At 40.4% G+C, this 20009-nt stretch overlaps 2 protein-coding genes across 4 annotated transcripts in view; one reads left to right on the plus strand and one right to left on the minus strand.

Moving 5' to 3' along the window:
* The first annotated feature begins 704 nt into the window (after window positions 1-704).
* Window positions 705-5641, plus strand: znf367 (zinc finger protein 367). Its single transcript, XM_022251982.2, has 4 exons — window positions 705-1159; window positions 2344-2463; window positions 2833-2977; window positions 3696-5641. The coding sequence occupies exons 1-4, from the start codon at window positions 781-783 to the stop codon at window positions 3907-3909; spliced, it is 858 nt and encodes a 285-aa protein (XP_022107674.1). The 5' UTR covers window positions 705-780; the 3' UTR covers window positions 3910-5641.
* Window positions 5301-20009, minus strand: part of slc4a11 (solute carrier family 4 member 11) — a 96776-nt gene continuing 82067 nt past the window's right edge. For all 3 annotated transcript variants that reach the window (XM_022251979.2, XM_022251975.2, XM_022251978.2), the window contains 9 exons: window positions 16546-16678; window positions 16207-16280; window positions 15029-15242; window positions 14397-14503; window positions 13214-13379; window positions 12904-13077; window positions 11836-12031; window positions 10897-11066; window positions 5301-10300 (listed from right to left, as the gene is read on the minus strand). In XM_022251979.2, coding sequence (XP_022107671.1) covers window positions 10237-10300; window positions 10897-11066; window positions 11836-12031; window positions 12904-13077; window positions 13214-13379; window positions 14397-14503; window positions 15029-15242; window positions 16207-16280; window positions 16546-16678 — 1298 coding nt within the window. In that variant the 3' untranslated portion in view covers window positions 5301-10236. The remainder of the gene's footprint in view (window positions 10301-10896; window positions 11067-11835; window positions 12032-12903; window positions 13078-13213; window positions 13380-14396; window positions 14504-15028; window positions 15243-16206; window positions 16281-16545; window positions 16679-20009) is intronic.

Here is a 20009-nt window from a genome sequence, read left to right on the forward strand (position 1 = left end):
TTTGGGGGCTTTTACCCGTTTTTGGAAGGAAGGGAAATGAAATGCCCCCTCCCCAAAACGGCCTTTCTCTCGTTCTTGTTTTTTACGCTCTCCTTTTTTCGGGGGCACCCCTTCTTCCACCAATTTGTTGACAGAATTGGCCTCCAGCACTCAATGGGCCAAAGACCTGGGGGAGCTCCTCTGCTCTGGTGCGGCTAACCATAGATCCTTCAGCCAGGTCTATGACACCATGGAGGAAGTACACACAGAAACGCCCACGACCGCCAAACCACGGACGTATATAAAAAAGACCTGAACTTGCAACGCCTTTGTATGAAGAAGAAGAAGCCGACCAGCGGCCATTTTACTGAGCCGAATACAAGTACTTAGTGTGGGGGTTGGCTCCCTTCTATTGACGTTAGGAAGAACAAAGGCGGCAACGCCAGGAAAGCTTTGTATTCGGTTCGGTAAAATGGCCGCAAGTAGATTCAATGATCTCTATAAGCTGATTTAAGGGCATTGCGATCCCAGATTTTATTAAACACGTCTGTGCGCCAAACTCAAAACTAACGGCGCCCTTTAAACTATCGGGATGGAAATCCTACTTACGTACTGAACAGGCTGATGCGCAGACAACGCACAACCGTAGGAAAAAAGTTAGATTTGTTGGCTGGCGCGCGCCTTGCGGTTTACCCATGGTGCAATGCGGTTTAAAGGCGCCAAATTCATCCGTGCCGTTGGCGCGTTATCGTTGCATGATAAAGAGGTTCCATTAGCAGCGTGATAACAAAGTCGAGCACCATGGCTTCTGTTTTGACAAATTCTCCTCAGAAAATCTGCCCCAATGCAATCATCCGATCACCTGTTAGGCCACTGCAACTACCTCGGAGTCCTGTGAGCCCCGGTTTGGCTGAATTCTACCCGTGGAAATGGTCAGAGAGCGCTCGGAACGTTCAACTGAGTCCGGGCAGTTCCTGTGGGTCACCAGGATCGGAGCGCGGCTTCACTCCCCGCCAAAGCAGCGGACCCATCCCAAGCCCAAGAGGCCGACCGCGCGCAGAGGTCATTCCGGAACTACAGAAAGAAGGCTCGACATCTGGGCATGGGATCAGATGTAAGATATGCCAGAGGGTGTTTCCTCGAGAAAAGTCACTGCAAGCTCACATCAGGACACACACGGGTAGGAAAGCAATGGTCTTTGTTACGCCCCAATACCATAGCATAAGTCCCACCTTCAGTTGGGACAGTCCCAACTGTAGTGCTGCAGTTGGGCTGGCCCAACTATTGTTGACCCATGTCTGTGGGAAATGTTTCAACATTATCCAAGTCAATGTGTCTCACAGTGGCACTTCATCTGTTCATCTAGCCTGAGTATGAGTAGGGGGCCTAGGCCTATGACTGATGACATGACATTTGTAAACAATGGGTGCGTTCGATTAGCTTACACGTTTAAGTCAAATTTACACGAGAGTGTTCGTTTAGCCATCACGTGATCCTTGTGCTTGCCCTGATGTCAGCCACTACTACCCCAGTTGGCGGGCGGGTCTCTGGAGGTTGCCCAAGTATAATGACGTCATGGATGGACTGTTCGTGCATGGACGTACATGATGGAACGTGGCAGTGACTTGACCTTTTTCCCAGAATGCCTTGGCGATTACACTGCAGTGTTCGATTACCCTCATTTTGAGGCTTCCCTTGCTTGCAACACTGGTGTGTTCAGGGAAGCTAATCGAACGCACCCAATATCATAAATATGACTTTGGCATATGCTGGGCACATCAACTGTAGTACTTTAGTTGGGACGGGCCCAACTATAGTTGGGACTGATGCTATAGTTGGGGCGTAACATCTTTAATGAAGTGATTTTTGTCGTGATTTAAAGTCGAGACTGACTATGTGTTGGCACTCTAATGGCAGTTTTAATTTGGCTAGACCACCCAAACAGACACGACAGTTTCACCATCTTTTCCTTCCTCCATGGTTCGACAATGAGAATTCTGTCGTAGAATATCAACATGAAATTAAATGATCCCCTAAACATGATCTGGCTATATATTGTATGAAAACTTCACGGCAGCCAGTGCATCCATCATGATCATGCCTCATGGAGGTGTAAAAAGAACGATGAAGTAGAAATATAATTGTAACTTGTATTTTTAATCTGTCATGTGTGTGCACATTGTCTACAGATCCATTCTTTGATTCCATTCAAAACAAAGGAAAATAAATAACCCTACTGCATTTTCACAATACATACCTACAATCAAGCCGATGTAAGTAATTCATATAATTGCCTGTTTATCATGTTCATGAACACTCAAAGATTCCAATAATAATGTTATTTCAATGTCTTTTTTCTTATAGGAGAACGACCATTTAAGTGTGATTACCCAAACTGCAGCCGAGCCTTTGTACAGAGTGGTCAGCTCAAGACACACCAGCGTTTGCATACTGGGGAAAAACCGTTCTACTGCCCTGCTAAAGGTGTGCATTCTTTGATTGAAAGTTTGCCTGAAAGTGTTTTAATTAAATCCTCGAACAAGAATTCTTAGTTTAAAAGTATAAATTTTAAGTTTTCAAATGAACTTGACTTTGGAAAATCTGTCACAGGGATGCAAAGAACTGTGTCAGTCAAATGAAAGAAATTTCTGAAAGAATTACCATCTTGGGTCTTTGTCTTGTAAATATTTCACTTTGGATGTGGATTTGCATCAAATTCCTTGAAAAGAATAATATGCTTCTACACTTTTTCTGGGGGAATCTTACAGTGATTAAGTTGTTGAAGAAATGAATCAACACAACCAGTGCATTGTTCTGTTTTGTTTGACAAAATCTTTTGCCTCCCCCCCGCAGGTTGCAGGAGCCGCTTTACACACGCCAACAGGCACTGCCCAGATCATCCTTATCTCACGCTCCAACGAGAATCGACCGAAACTCTGCTGGAGGAGATCTTGAGCAATGATGAAAACAGCGAAGACGTGAACAGGTGGCTACAAAGGTTAGTCCAGATCAGATGCCACCGTTCAACAATGTGGCATAGGTTGCTACCAGACACTGTACCCAAACGTTTTGGCTACGGCTTACCGTGGCAGATAAGTCTGTGGGAAGTGGCTTCCATGGCATGTGTGGCCATAGGCAAATTTTTTTGACTTGATCCAAGTCAGATTCACTGCTTGATAATTCACACGCTTTCCAACATCTGCAAAGTAAGCATTGCTTTTGATGGCAAATGTCACGGTCACAGCTTTATTGCAGCACTGAAGTAGCCAGTGCATTTTACATATAATTTCATCTAATATAAAACATCGACAAAATTATGTTGCATACGTGTGTGTGTGAGACCTAGTACATGAAACCCTCCACCTCTCCCTGAGTTCGGGTTCCTGTGGGTTACTTTTGAGCTGGAGAACTACTTGTAAATCTTACACAGTGGAAATAGGAACTATAAATGTTTTAATCCAAGTTAAAATGTTAAAACATGTTACCAAATTGAAGAACAGAAGCATGATGTAATTCAAATGAAAAATCTACTTGCCGGGCTATTCTTGTAGCTCAGTCCCTCACAAAGCCTGTGAAAGCTCATCACAACTCATTCAGTCTCAATTCTCACGTCACAAGCTACTCAAAAGAATACATTCCTCTGCCATCAGTAAGTGCTCGCCACTTGGACCTGTGATGGAGGTACTGCAAAGGACACTTTTTGCTTTTTTGCCCAGGTACGTGGAAAACTACCGAGAGAGGCTTGAGACCAAGACGCAAGAGCAGGCCAAGAGGAAGCGCGAGCAAGAGCTGCTGGCCGAGAACGGGAGTACCCCGAAGCGCCCTCGTGCCTCAGCCCGCCGGCGGCTACAGGAGCAGCGAGAGAAGATGCTGGGAGCGATGGCGCTGATGGAACTGGCCCAGAAACTACCAGCGGATTCTCCCAGATAGCCATCTTGTTCTATGACATTTTGTACATAATTTGGATGTATGTTTTTTTTTTCTCAGAGAATCATGGCTTTAAGCAAATAAAGAGAACCAATATGTGGTTTCATCAGCGTAAATTGAACGATTGTAGCATTCATCAAGATGGCAAGTTGGCTTTGTAGGATTTTTTTCTGGAAAGACCGTTATTTCATTGGTGAGGAAATGTATATGACATCTCCAGAAGAGTTTGAAAAGATTAACAGCTGATTTGCTATTCTTTACAAATTGTTTATACTGTATATATATAAACTGGCTACTGCTAGCCTGTATCTAATTGTCTGAAATGCATTGAAGAGTAAAAGACTGCTTATATATAAAACAACTTCAGTCATTTTTATCCCCTTTGTACATTTTATGTGTATTATATAAATAGACGGTTGAGAATTTTATTTCTCAAGTGTGCTTGTTTAGACTTTACAAAAATTAATTACGTTGCATTTACTTTTTTTTTTCATAACAGCCAAATGTAAATAAATGACCTAAGTTAGAATTTTTAATTCTTACATTGGCTAAATTTGGTTTGGTTTTTAGACAGGACGATAAAATTTACTGCACTAAAGTTGCTTTTCAACATAACAAGGAATTTCAACCACCAGGATAAAAGAATGGCCTGGAACAGGTCGGTTTTAGTTACTTAAATTCCAAAACATTGAAAGTGCGACAATCACTGCTATTAAATAAACAGATGGTTAAGGATGGATGTAAAATGTAAGGCCTCCATACGAATGCTTTTACATATACAGATGTGTTGGAGAGGTGTTTTGATTATTTATTGTTAATTTTTCTTTCTGTAGCTGTTGAATTATCTGAAAGCATCTTTTGTTTTAATACAATTTAAAGCAATTCTTTGCCAAGAGAAATGAACAGAATTTGATTGGTGTTTTTCAAATCACTGAAAGCCTCTGTGCAAAGATAGGAGATGGAACATTGAGATGGAACATTTGTACCCAGACAGTGACTTCTGTAGGAGGTTGCATGCAATCTGCTCATGCTGGTTGGTGCTTATGCAGTGCAGGGCAAAGTGTGTGTGTGTGTGACTAACGAGAGACTTTGAGACCCTGGTGGCAGCAGACATGCAGGCCCTTTTTCACAGTATTGCCTGTGCTCAGAATTGCTGCAAAGGACCAGTGTGTTTGCCGCTACCAAGCATCTCAAAGTTTCCCATTTTCATTAGTTTGCATAACCCTTACATAGGCTCATACTGTACCAGCCCTCTCTCTCTAAGGGGTACTTGTCCCCAAACCAGATACTAATTTCTGCGGCTTCTTGAAGTCCACAGTAAAGCAGTGGAATCTTCTTGGTCTGTATGCTGGACACTAAATGTACATCACACGCATTGAACGAGGACGCACCCCTTTACAGGTTTCAATATTTTAATTTACTTAAAACAATGAACGAACAACTTTAATAAACAAACTGTAGAAACTCTCATGAGGGTTGTTTATCTGCACACACACCTGGTCAGAAATAATATTTACTTTACCCTCCTAAGCCCATCATTATGAGCAGAATTTTTAAAGTAAATTGAGTACATGTACTTTGAGTACCTTTGGTTACAAAAACAATACCCTTTCAAATTGTAAACCATTTTTTAGTGTAAAAAAATTTCATTTGGTGTGATTTTCGATTCTACCAACTAAAATCTGAAACTGGATAATCAGACGTGTATGAAATTAAAGTACACAGAGATAAAAACGTTTATGCTTCGTCTCTTTTCTGCCAAACAGCACAAGTTTGCTTTGTATATCGGCTGAAATGGAATGAAAAAAACCAACAATCTTCAAGTTGAAAATCAGTTCCCCCAAAAAGGGTTGGGAAACAATGGACATTTTAACTAAAGGGTTTAAAAATGAGGGAAAGAAATCTGTTAAACTTGCGAAAATAAGTTGGTTTATTTTTTTAAAAATCACATTACTTTTTCCCTTATTTTGGCATTATTGACTTTAAGTATGGCTCATAAAAATGAGCTGATCTACCTTGGTCACACCTGATGGTCAGAGCAGACTGTCATTAAAGCTTGGAGATATCCTAATAGTTCTGAAACAAATGCACCAATTAAAAATCAAGCAATCTCAACGAACCACTGATTAAAAAAAACACTTATCTCAAATCATCAAACACTGATGTTTCTGCAACAGGCTGAAGGCACCCTTCAGAGCAAAATGTAAACCTTTTCTAGAAAAAAAAGGGTTGTAGGCAACCCTCCCAAAAATGGGTACATGTATTCTAAAATAGAAGTTTTAATAACCTCACTCCCCTCTGCTTCTGAAGTCAGTATTTTTGTATCTTGGGAGTGCAATCGTCAAGCCAACACTTGAAAAGCAAGTACAAGATTGCAGAAAATGTAAACACAGTCTGATTTTTACAGAACTGCAGGGAATAGGCATACCAATTCCATTTTTTCCCATGGTATAAAAGAAACATTTTGTGCGTTTTCACTGTTAAACTATTTCAAACCAAGAAATTCTAAGGGTACATTACACGGAGCTAAGCACAGAAAACACATATTCTCAACCTCAAAACTTACCAGCTAATACACCATGCATAGTATATTTCATGCGATTGGTTCACTGTTGATAATTGCTTAGAACGTAAACGTGCTAAACAACATCTTTTTCTGCCTAGCTGAACCTGGAACCCCCTCCCTGGTTCCTATGTGGTTTGGGGGAAATCTTGCTAACTCTGCCTCCGAGTCACCAATTACAAATGGACGAGTGGGGTGCAAGTTTTTATAATCAACATATTGCATAGACTAGTCCAATCATATAGAAGTATTTTTGCTACATTTACTGGTTTTTTTTTTAGCTCATATATCAGATATTTTGTTTGGTTTATAAAACGTTCACTCCATCTTCTTTAACAACATAAACATTTCTATATTTGTGAATAAAAACAAATACCACAACAATTATGTACAAACACCTCGAATCCTGCAAGCGGGCGGGCACATCAACACCATCCATATATATTTACCGGTATCTTTTTTGTTTTTTAAATAAACTTTTAAAATATCAACAGTGAAGAATATCTACAAGTACATATATAAATCAACATTTCTTTGTGAATAAACGCCTGCTTTTATCTACATTATCGTACACAAATGTTCCACCTCCAAGCGCAAGGAGGCAAGATACTCTAATCAACTCAAATGCCAACTTTGAAAATAACCTTATCTATTTATCATACAAGAATCTTCCAGAAAACAAGTTCAAACTCCTTCCGTCGAGTCTCATTCCAAACCAGGTGCATACAATAGGGAAAGGTTATGCACGCATCACTCTCCCAGGGAAATCAACTGCAAAAAAAAAAAGATGCAAACCTTACGGTCTGTAAGGTTAAAATGGATAGAAGTAATTCTTAATAAAACAAGGATTACAAGCGTCAATCTGCTTTTTACAGCCTTACACCCACCCACTTTGGTGTAATATCAACATTGATTAGACTGAAATAAACACAGAATACACCTTCACTATCAAAGATGCATCCATAATAGTACAAACACTAATAAAGATTCCAAATATAAATATAAATTAAGATTCAAAGTACTTTAATGCACAAAACAGAGAATTTATTAAAAATTTAAATAATGAAAGATTTATTCAAGTATAAAGTGCTTTTTATATTCTATGATTAAATGTGGTTACAGTTCTATCTCAACTGTTGTTAAATATTTTTTTATGAACTGATAACTAGCCTTGTTAATATTGCAAATGACTTTCATTTCAGGGGAAATAAAAGAATAATTTGGGTGAGCAAGAATTGATTAAAATGAAACATTCATAGACTATCTTTCTTAAACTAAGCCTCCGATATTTGATCACTCCTTTTCAACAACTTGAAAAGTTTTCAAATATTACTATTTGGAAGCCTGTTGACTGCGAAAATTCATTCCAACTTTTAGTTAAAACAATTGCAAAGATAACTAACTAATAGCAAAGGGATCGGATAGACATATCAGTGTTTTTTTGCTGCAAAATAAATGAAGGAAAACACTCATAGTGTTAAAAGCAGTAAAATTCTTTACTTCAAATACTCTATTACTGCCAGTTTATACTCTGCTTTAAACTATCTTCCATTCCACAACGTCATCAGGCTGCAGTAATGCCAATTTGCTATATTCTAGTTTAACGTTCCAACCCGTTTTAGTTTGCTGCAGTTGGACTGTGAAGGAAAGATTTTCCAAAAAAAGGGAAAAGAAAAGAAACTAGACTAAAACCACAACCTGCCATATCTAGATGGGCTAGTATTTCTATTTTTTCTTCAGTTAACATCACAGATTTCATCAACCTCCGTTGCTCGCACATGTGCACATACTGCTGATTTTCATGTCTATAACATGCTCAAAGTCATCAACGCCACCTCACATTACACATTTTAAATATGAAAACCTGGATTTTTTAATCCCCAGATTTATTCTTGCAATTTAACTTTGCATTTCTTTTTCAAATGAAGCTGTAAACAATGAATAAAAGCTTCTCTCTCACCTATATACCCTGTCTGTATTTGATTCATACTTTTGTAGAAACATTCAGTAAAAACTCAGTGCTGTGATCAATATAGGGAATAGAAGTGCTTCATTATAAAAACCAAATATAATTTAAGGAATAGAAATTAGGTGGTAAATCTACGTTTCTAATGAAATGAACCTAAAACCTGGAGATAAAGGGTTGGACATGTTCAAAGCAAGATTTGGTCACTTTTAGACGATCATGGATCCCATAGAATGAAAGGTGACAGCCCGCTAGTACTACCCCGATTTGCACAGACTTCCTTGCTTTTTTTTAAGATGTCAATTTGGTCAGAAGCGTTTGGTCTTTCAAGATTTCTTGCACCCATTTTGTTACTTTTGGTCTGATCTTGACTGAAGTGGGTTTGGCATTCAAGGATTAAATTTTCTTTTAAACAAAAAAAAAACTATTTCTTATCTCTTCTTTTGGTATACTTTTTCCTTTTTTGGTTGGCATTTGTAAATATTTGGTCAGTTGCGAGGGGAAAGGAAATTAAGAGGAAAAGAACGACAATAAAAAATTTTGTGCCAAGGCTTGGGAGCTCTATACAGGGCTAATAATACTTTCGAAAAAATAAAATGAAATTCCAATGAATAGAACATTTCAACACAAATCCAAATGGTAAGATAATCTCAAAATTTGTCTCCAGATAACCTACAGATTATGCAATGCTAGAGTGCTTATTTTAAATTCAAGTACTGCACTTAGTTCACATGTGTATACATTTTGCCTACTTATTAGTCATACAGTGTGAATTTCAAAGTACTATCTCCAATTCTCATTTGGCACATACACATTAACTTTTCAGTTATCTCGACTGTACATTTCCAGTATTTTCCTCTGCAAATAGCGGCCAGTACAAAGTGAATTGTCTTCATATCCATTCTTCCTTTTACAACGAAACTGGAATGGTGAGAAGATTGTCAAAACTGTTGAAAGGGCTTCCTGCAAAAGTCAAGTTAACATGCATATGCTGTGATTTCAAAATAAAATGTTCTGTCAGTGTATCTTAAAGGTACCATTGATGAGAGGAGTTTGCGCAGTACAATGAAGGATTTTTGCTACATTTTTGTAGCTGTAATCTTTCTTCAGGCTCCATGGGAATTTTATATGTTGCTTTTTTGGCCTGTTGACAAAAGCCTATTGGATTTTCATGTCGCAAGCATGCACCAACTTTTCCACAGAATGTGTACAAACTTTGGGCATATAAGTAGCATTTACACACTACTGACTACAGGGTGATCTTATGTGCAAAGTCACTTGAATCCTGTACGTCAAAATTAACAAGCTCATTAGGAGCTACTGTACTGTGATATCAGATTCAATAGTCATTAGTTGTTGTGATCAGGCATCGGTCTGCGGAAAACTGTTCAAGAAGCAAACACGGCTTCTTAGAAATGAAATCTGGTTTATTGACCTCCCTTTTAAAGAGAAACTCTTAATTCTCCACTGCACCTTCTTGCTCAATGAAACAAAAAAGTAAAAAAACAAAAGCCTTGCAGAATGGAGTGGAGGGACTTGGCAATACAGACTTTCAGATCTTAATTGCAGACACTTCACTGGTCAGGAACCAAATGTAAGAGTCAAATGATATCAGTCACAACTCTCAATAAAGAGACCAATAAAAGCCAGGAATGGCCGAAGCAACCCCTCCACACATGGACACTAACTGCACTTCCCCCCTCAGTTCGGCATCGCCTCTGGGTGCTAGTTCCATTTCCGGTCAGTGTTGATGCCAAGCGCTGTGCAGACGGATGCCTATGGTCCAGCCTGTGATGTGCCATCAGTGACTTCTGTCCAGTGCATCCAAGTACTTGGTGTGAATGACCTTAGGAACCAGCCTGTGCCTACAATCAATCCCAGCAGAAAATGATGAATGGATGAACATGAATCTCAAATCACTACTTTTCCATGTTTGATTTTTGTGTTCATTCATAACTGACATTGACTTTGTAGTTTGAAATGAGGAATCCTTTCTGAGTAGAACAAGACCAGGCAAGTCTATGTTAAAGTCAATCCTTGCATCTCAGCCACGCCCCTAAATTCAACTAAGCCACATCCATATCCTCAATGTGGAATAATTCTTTAGAGGGAAGCGGGAAGGTAGTTTGTCGAATGCGTTCTTATTTGCTTTCATTTTTCTAATTTTTAGGGAACTGCATGTTCCTAAAATGAAATTTTTTCACTTTCCTTTCTGATTATTCCAAAAATTTCAGGTTGTTGGCAGCAATATTTAAACCCTTTCTTCCTGTCTCTCTCATTTAAAAAGTCTCAAAAATTAAAAAGATGTTTTAAGTATCCCTTCTCATTACTCCAAAATTTCAAAGTGTGGGGAGCATGTTGAAAAGCTTGTCTTGCTTTTTAAAAATTAATTCTCAACAATTAAAAAAAAAATTCCCCCTCCCCCAAAAAGTAGATCTGGAACCGTTTTTGTTGGCCTTACCTGATCGGTAGGAAGAACATGATGAGTAAGGGGAAGACCATTTTGAGGTAGGGCCAGGGAGAAAAGCCAAAGCCACAAAGGCAGGCCAGCTGTAGCAGCTGGGTGAAGGTGAAGATGTGCATCTTGCGTTGTGGCACTCGCCGGACGTAGTGATTCGGTGGGTAGGCGGCCTGCAGGAGGGGAAGGCCGGGATGTAGAGAGAATTGACGTGAAGTGGGTTTCATTTGAAAGTACCAAGCAAAGTAGTCACAGATTTCATTTGGAAAGATTCTAGAACTGCAAGAACCTTAACATGGAGAACCAAGGAGCCGAGTTCTCCCTCAAACAAAACTGAAGCTGAAAATGAACTCCCAAAAAATGTAGAGACGAATTTAACAATGCTGCTAGGTTTGGGGACAAATTGAAATTCTTTGCTCAACACTAACAGCTCAGAATATCTCAGTAGTCTATAACTTTGGCACACTCTCCCTCCAGGGCTTTTTGGGAATTTCATCAAGGAAATGTTTGCTTCAGAAGCTTGTGAAAAACAAAGGAGAGAGGATTGCAGAAAGACTTGTGCAAGCTTTCTCACACCCTGAAAGACCTGTCATGCTGGCATTTTTTTCTCACTGACACCCTGGAATGCTTCTACCCCATAAACTATGATACCAAAAGATTTTTCAGCTTTTCTTCAACAAAATGAATGTCTTGAAGATTCCAGAGCAGGCTCAACTGTTTTCTTTCTCACCTTCTGAAAAAATTTACAGTAACCTGAAAGCAAAAGGTTTACTTCCAAAGTAAGGTGCTTGGGAGAAACAGAATGTTGTGGAATGTTTGTAAGCGTCTTGCCGCTTCCTTCTTCCATTTCAAAAAGTGTGGCACAACGTTTCTTGTAAGTAAATTGATTACAAAAGTCATTCTGAAAACCTCACAAACAAACTTAGAAGTTAGCAGCGATACCTGTTCTGTGATCAGAAGCATGGTGCGTTCAAATAACTGGTTGTCATCCAGCGCCGTGCAGGCCATGTAGAGAAAGAGGCCGTACAAGACGGCATTGGGGATGTACTGAAGGGGAACCGGCAGCATGAATACCGACAGGCCGATCATGATGTGGGACAGGAGGATGGTCAGTCGAGTCTCTCGTACTCGCACAATGCTGCAAAGCAAAGAAGTGGTATAAAGTGGGTTGATTGATTGACCGACTGATTGAATGCACAATCATGGATTGGGATGGCAGTATACGTAGATAAGTCTCATACACTCTCACAATGCTGCAAAACAAACAATTGATAGAACGTGGGTTGATTGATCAACTGATTGAATGCACAATCATGGATTGGGATGGCAGTATGGATCTTTAAGTCTCACACTAGAGAGGGATGATCGGATTTGTGCTTCAAGCATTTCCAGGTGCGCTTCTGCAATGTAGATTGGAGATTGACTGATGAAGTAATTTTTGGTCAATCTATCAGCAGTAAAAGCAATCATGACATAGCCAAGGAAAACACGTCTCAAAGCGTCTCACAATTCTGCCGAGAAAGGATAACGTTTGGAGTGGTTGGTCTTCATTTCTATCAGCTCAATGGTCCTGCGCGAAGGGGCTGATAACTTTATTTGATGTCAACAAAGAAGTGCATAATGTCTGTAAGCCATATCAAACTGTGTCCTTCAGTTGCGGCTACATCCAAAACTAACAGGCATGCCAATGAGAGCTCAGTAGTGGCTTGTAACTCAGTCCTGACAACAGCCAGCTGCATCAGCCGCAGTCACATTGACCCTCATGGCTAGGCTGCACAGCGCCCTCCACAGTTCAGGCAAAGTCCATTAGATGTTTACCTTCCCTTATAATGATCAACCTCCCCTAGATTATGTCCAAATGGCTATGACTACGGCTGGCAATGATGTATGCTCCTAATGTGAAGCCACTAATGTCTAGCGGCTACATTCATATATCCATTACTGTGTGTATTGAAGCCAGCCAGCTCATTCAGCCTTCAGCCTCTTCCATCTTCCGGCACTCTAACTCACATGTGATGGACATGCCCCTGATCCACTCTCTCCTCTTTGTCTGCCAGGGCCTTGACGTGGAGCGGGGAGTGGGGTAGGGCACCGTGGAGCCAGGGCAGGCCAAACATGGACAGCACGCAGTTCAGCATAGCCACCACCAACAGGTCGAGGTGGTAAGCGGAGCCCTTCTTCAGCCTGAGCAATGGAGGAAGAGACAAACCTTCAAACATTGAGTTTTACAGGAAAGTTAACATAAAGCTAAATTGTGAATCAATTTGAAGGTTTGCATGGTGTACGTGGCAAAATTGCCCATACCATTAGGACTACCTACTTGTTTCCAGGGCTGTTGACCATAGCACCGGTGATGTTCTGATCCATGAAGAACAACAGTGACAGACAGAATCCTAGTCCCATGGAGCCCACGATCATGTAGATGTTGACCTCCTCTAAGGACACCAGCCGGAAGAAGTCACCATCTTGGTAAGGAAACTTCTCCACTGCATGGGAAAAGTTACCAGAATTCATTAAAACACATCTGGACAGAGGAAGCTTTTCCACTGCATGGAGAAAGTAAAACACATGTGGAAGCAAACACATTTCTGCTGCATGGTATAAGTTACCAGAATTCAGAAAAACCCATTTGGGAAGAGGAAGCTTTTCCACTCCATGAGAAAAGTAAATTACATCTGAAAAAAGGAAACGTTTATTATTGATGGGAAAATCGATAACAATGAGGAAGTATTTCATCCATAATGGAAAAAAATAAGATACTAAGGACAGCTAACATTCTAACTGGGAAATTTTTCCAATAAACGGAGGAAATGCAAAGGGAAAAAGCAATTGTGAAGTATACTCTCTTGATGAGAAATGTGTTCCACTGAGTGGAAAGATATAAAGGTAAAAAAATTGTCTATTTTTAATCATAAATTTCTCCACTGAAGAAAATGATGTCTCTAAATCTTTTACATTAACTTGGAATTGTAAAATTTTCTTTAGCAAAGCAAAGCAAGTCTGGTCTGTGCCAATTTGGGCTCATCAGGCTGGTGTTTATCTCCGGTTTCCTTGGCGTGAAACGACTGAGAACATTTCTATTCCCTCCTGGATGGGAAGCCAGTCCATTGCCAGGTTGCTTCCCCAGCTAATGCTGGTAACCGTTTGTACTCCTGGAGAGGGGCAAGCAGGGGTGAAGTGGCTTGCCGAGGGCCACAACATACTGCCTGCAGCTGGATTCGAACCTCCAACCCTATGACTGGAAACCACAGATCTTGTCCACATGCCCCCTTTTTTCTTCAAGCACAGACGCTTGATTCTGCACATGTGCTCCACCATGGCCTACTCATCTTACTAAAGTGATACTGAAATTCAAAATTTATCTTCAAAGACAAACAAAACCCCAAACTAACAACAATACTGTCGTTGTTTTCTGGTTGGGGCATTTCTACCTTTGTATCTTGACGCATGCACGAGGCATTAAGTTTGTACAGATTTTAGGAAGGGAATACTTGGCTACTTACACTGGATGTCATTGAATAGATATGATCCAACAAATGACATGGTGACGACACTGACCGGTAATGCATAGTCTGCTAGCGCCTCCCTCTTACTTGCATCCAGAAATGGGCTGCCGAGAAAGAAAACAATGCCATGGTAGACCTTATCATAGGTGTTGAGCTGAATTATTGGTTCACAGAAACACTTCTCCAGGAGGATATACTGGGTGATCTTATGCATTGGGAAAGACTTCTGCGGTGATTCAGTTTTCTGCAGGCAAAAGCAGCAGGAAGGGCATGAGAAATATCAGCCCGAAATGACTTTTCAAATAATGTTTGCAAGCATTAGCAGTGGTTAGTCATATGTACAAGCATCTTTACAATGTGAAGGAGTTGGTGACCAATAGATCCTTGGAGTTCGAACTCGATATAAAGTCACTGTTTTGCTAGATGAGCAGTGAACTAAATTCTATTGATCTGAAGAAGGATGTATTTTTAATTTCATTCAAAAATTATATGCCTAAGGGCTGTTTCAGTGTTTCAATACAAAGCCACAATAGAAAGGAAGAATACGTCCAATGAAGTCCCACAAGAAGTCTGATCACTGCCTGCCCTCTTTTCTCAGGTCTAGTCCCCAACCTGTGCAGGTGCCTCACCTTTTGGTGAAACTGTGCAGCGTGACCCCGACCCAGAGGGTGCCAAACATCAGGATGAGATACACAAGGGAGTTCTCCCGCAGACAGGGCTGGATGCTCAGCATCTGGGTGATGTTACTGCTGTTGGAGTCGTTCAGTGGCAGGTACTCCAAGAGATCCATGTCCATCTGCTGGATCTGGTTGCATCCATCCGATATGTAGTTCTTCTTGAAGTCTGCCAAAGGAGAGCGCCGGGCAAGATCAGCAAGATCATCCAGACGTGTTGGAATTGAGACTCTCCTGCTCAAATGCTCGGAGATGTTTTTTCTTTACCAAACTTGAGGGTTTGATTCCGGCTTTGGTTTAGGAATTTTTCAATAATTTGACTCGTTGGATTTGAGACTCTCCTGCCACTGCACTTGCAGATATTTGTAAACCAAAATTTGAGTTTGATTCTGGCCTTCGTTTTAGGTGATTTCCAAGTCCTTTGACTCGGGTTTAACCCCACCTATACGTGAGTCACTATTTTACTTTTCTTAGACTGATTGGTTAGGCTTTGAAGGTTTCTTAGGAAGTCTTAAACAGAAGTGAAGCAGTTTGAAACTGTTGATGGTTATATATCGATGGACAAAGTACACTAACGAAACGTTGTCTTGTTCCAAATCAGTTGATACTTTTATAGATTTTCCTGAAGTTTGCAGATTTGTGTTTTGTCAATTGTTCAAGGTTTTTGTGAGGATGTTTATTTGCTGTTTTGTAGCATTGGTATCATGAGCTAAGAACGGTCCTTAATCAGAATGTCCACCCAAAATGTTTTGATCCCGACTGAAGCATAAAGTCTTGCTAAACTTCACCCCCAAATCCTTGTTGGACTAATTCTTAATTACATGCATACCTTCTTTTCATGTTTGTATAATTCACGGCCCCAAATCTAGGCTATGAAATCTAGGCAAACTTCACTTTGGGGGAGGGGGTGAGTTACCCTAGTTGGTTCTGAGGACTTCAGTCCTTTCTTACTCTTTTCCACTTTTTGCGGTTGGATGTAATTTAAATATTTTACTTCCGGTGTATTGTGGACAGGGATTGGAAAGTATCAACAGAGGGAATTTTAAAAACTAAGTCTGTGTCAAAGGGGTTGTCATAATGATACTGAGGACTATATACATGTATAAATTCAATTGGGTGAAAACAGCACATACTGTTAGCAAGGTCTTTGAAGGCATCCACGCAAAACGCAATGGAAATGAAGAGTGCAAAGATCTCTTCTGTTGACCTACGGATTCAAACAGAATCAGATCCTATTTAATACAAATACTCAACACATTTAGTCCAACAAAGCTGTGGTTATTGTATCTCTTACCAACAGGAAATCAGAGCAACCGATGCAAGTGGGTGACAGAAGTCTCACCACTACTGAATAAACAGACTTTGCTCACAAATTTATATTTTTTTGTCCATCTCAATCATGCATGCAGCTCTGTTGGTGAGCATGTAGAAATTTAACAGGCAAACTAACAATCAGAATTTCTTCTGTTCACCTTGTGGACCACTTCATGAGGCATGATGCATCACAGACTGAATACAGACAGAGGAAGAGGGTGTTCCAGAAACCAACCAGGGCATACATGGTCAGGAAATCCAACTCAAAGTCCTCACAGATACTGTAGATAACTGGGAAAAAAATTGCAACAAATCTGGTGGAAAGAGGCCGTTGTATTCTGTAAATAAACTCTGATTTGTGTGATGTATTGTATCAAAAGAAGGGAAATGTAGGGTTAATTGACGAGCTGTAATGTAAATAATCCAGTATCACACCAGGACATACAATGTGAAGAATTCCTGTATGATGCTGTCTCACAGTAGATAACTCCTTCAAAGGAAAGATACACTGTAGCTAGGCTGATATAATGGACTTAGGAAGTCAGTTACACACCGTGACATGCATGCATGCTTACGAGTCGCTCAGGGCAAGAAAAATCTGGATCAAGATCTTCATGCTAGACTACATGTGCATTAAGTATGAGGCAGGCTATCTCAAAGAAGATTGTGTGTATGTAATCCAGACACCAAAACTGGGTTGCCGACTTAAGACTGGAAAACTCTGAAGCGAAACACAACTCCAAAGCAAAACAACTCCAAAGCAAAACACGTCTAAAACATGACATTCATTTCAATACACATAAGCTAATCCAGTTGTACAACTGCTCGGAACAAAGCATCACATCAATCACTCCCATTTCTCTGCTAAAGATGATCGTCTCAAATGAGGAAGCTTCGGTTATTGAGTCCTCGCGTCTGGTGAAATATCTCAGAGCAGGTGGGGAGTGTCTGATTGATCAAACTTTGCAAAAACCTAAGCGTGGAACAGATCGGGAGTCTGTGTCATCTGAGCTGTTTTCAACCCACCCTACTTTCCAACAAGCAGCCCAACGAGGGCCTAATATACAGCTTGTCTAATGGTTGGCGCCTACGAGTAATTTGAGTGTTTTAATGAGATGCTGTAAAAACCATTTGTTAAAGCCTTCTGAGGTTATTAATGCTGCTCAATGACTATTTTATTGTTTTTTCCCAATGAAATGGTGTTTCTAACATGCCAACTTCCGTTTCAATGTTAAACCTTATTGGGATGAAATCTTTAGTAATCTGGGCTTTTTTTCCCCTACTTTCAAATCTTGTTTTGATTGGTGACTAACTGGGGTAAAAGTTCCAGGGGAGCAACTACGAGTACACACCTTTCATCAGGGAGGGGCACCAACAGCTGATGAACTGTGTGTTATACATAAGTGTACATTTCAACATTTCAAGCAGGGGCACGCAAACCTCTGCCAGGGGGGCATGCACTGATTTCAAAGTACCATGTTTCAAACCATGGAATAAGAAGGCTCTATGGTCAAAGACTGCGCTTCCAATGTCGTGAAAAACCGCTTCAAAACATATATAGGCTAAATAGCTTCCAGAGAAATGACAAACCTTAAAACAGATATTTTTATGTGCTTTCCTCAATCACTGCAGAGTATGAGGTTGATGGGGCCAATTTCACCGTGACAGAGCCGCTAAGCACAGAAATTTAGACAAAATGCATGGTACCGGCCACAAACTAATGCAAGTAATACATATTCCTGTAACCAGTTCTCTACCGATTATTTTCTGCTCAGAAGCTATGTGAAATTATGCCATCACTGGAGCAAACATATTACACCCCCCCCCGAAGAAAAGCCAGCATTTGACTTGATTGTTTCACTGAAAGCCAACCTTTGTTTAGAAACTCTTCTAAGAATATCTGTTGTGCATACACAGTACTGTGTGTCTTTAGTAACTACATATATAGGGAATCACAGCAATATATTGACTGCATCAGTAAACGATATCAGACTATGTAAAGAAACGGTATCAACAACATTTGCTATGTGTGGGGAACTGGGTTGCTGGGACACCAGATATCAGCGGTTGTCAGTATGCATTCACCATGGGAACTGTTCAGACTTTTTTTCCCTCACACTTGGAAGGGACGTAGACCTGACGGAGGCTAATCATGGAACTTGTTCAGGGAAACAGGACACCACTGCAGATTTACGGCTCAACGCTCAAAATCAATCATTGTGTCTGGCCCACCTGCTCTCTACTGTGAAGCAATGATTTATCAAAAGTTAGGTTTTTTGAAATGATTAGAGGGAATTTATACAGCAGAAAAGGTAGGTATTTCATTGGACGAAAAGTAAATTGTATGTGATCATTACCTGACAAATTGTTTAATTTCACAGTGAATCAAACACAATCCAATGAACCAAATATCTCCACACTTTAATTCCAAGACCTTGGGATTAATGGGAATTTTATCCAAATCCAAGCCACTGCAAATAAACACCAAAATAAAAACAGTTTCTTCTTTCTCACTCAATGGAAAGGAATTGCAGGTTGACCTTTAAATCCTCCCTGTGACTCTTAAGAGTGTACGGACGTGAGCACACTATGCTCCAGTATTACCAAGTCTTTGGCTATTGGAACTTAAATGTCACTTCGGCGAGACACAAAAAAACGTAAATGCAATGGCCTTCCTGTCAATTCATGGTTTCTCAAATATATTCCTGACTTTGGGGCCGTCTCAATTCAAGAGCTGCTGAAGTAGCCATGCAGCCTTTGTCAGCAAAGCAGATGGTCATGCACAAATGGTTAATTTGGAACTGTGCATGTAACAGCTCACAACAAATCAACAAGCTTCTCCGAGAGGAAGGCACCTTTTCGTTGGCACAGAAAAGAAATGGGGCTCTAAGTGTGATGTTTTTACAAAAGATAGCATGGTTTAATCAGAAGGCTGACAAGGTATCTACATGTAAAACATGCCAACCTAGAAGTGTATTCAGAGTTTGGTGATTTGGGTTTGATTGCTTTTGTTGTGTTTTTATCATTGGTGTTTTGGGCTTTTCTTCTCCTGGTTTTACTATGTTCTTAACCACTTTGTGCCAGGCCCATATATCCATGTTGATTCTGCTAGGCCGGGTGACTTTTCTTTTTTTTCTGTGTTCAAATTTCTTTAAAATTCATAAATGCATTTACTGCATGTTTACACCCACACAAATGACTGTCTGATTGCTACTCTAATCCGACAGGCAACATCTACTGATGCCCAAGTATTTCAAGCCAGGCCTGCTGCCTTGTAAAAAGAGCCCAGATTGTGCGGTGTTATGTAATTTTATTGTGTTCCCGAAACCGGCAAAGTGCACTGCTGACCTCTTTTCAATAGGGGCCAGATTAGCGTGCAGCGCTATTGTATCACTCATCACTGAAACGCTGGAGTGCTTTGGTCCCCGGTGGTAATCCACTCACGCTGACAGCAACAAACAGTGGTATAATCTTTCAAAACAAAGACGAATTTCCTCCGCAATTGACAGCTGAAAAAAATGTTGGCAATTCCCATCGGCTTGGTCTTTTGTTCTGAGTAGGGTCTTTTGTTACAAGGCCCAGCTCTTCTGTCTGGTTTTGGCTCCCTGGCTTTGTGTATAAA

Source organism: Acanthaster planci, linkage group LG12 (genome assembly GCF_054643075.1).
Source record: "Acanthaster planci isolate LZ-2023a linkage group LG12, COTS_SCS, whole genome shotgun sequence".
NCBI lineage: Eukaryota > Metazoa > Echinodermata > Asteroidea > Valvatida > Acanthasteridae > Acanthaster > Acanthaster planci.

What these genes read in the sequence shown, in the direction of transcription:
- znf367 (XM_022251982.2), top strand. Translation starts at nt 781, where the DNA reads ATGGCTTCTGTTTTGACAAATTCTCCTCAGAAAATCTGCCCCAATGCA. An exon ending in TCACATCAGGACACACACGG is followed by an intron (nt 1,160 to 2,343) that starts GTAGGAAAGCAA and finishes TTTTTCTTATAG; the next exon opens with GAGAACGACCATTTAAGTGT. An exon ending in GTGAACAGGTGGCTACAAAG is followed by an intron (nt 2,978 to 3,695) that starts GTTAGTCCAGAT and finishes TTTTTTGCCCAG; the next exon opens with GTACGTGGAAAACTACCGAG.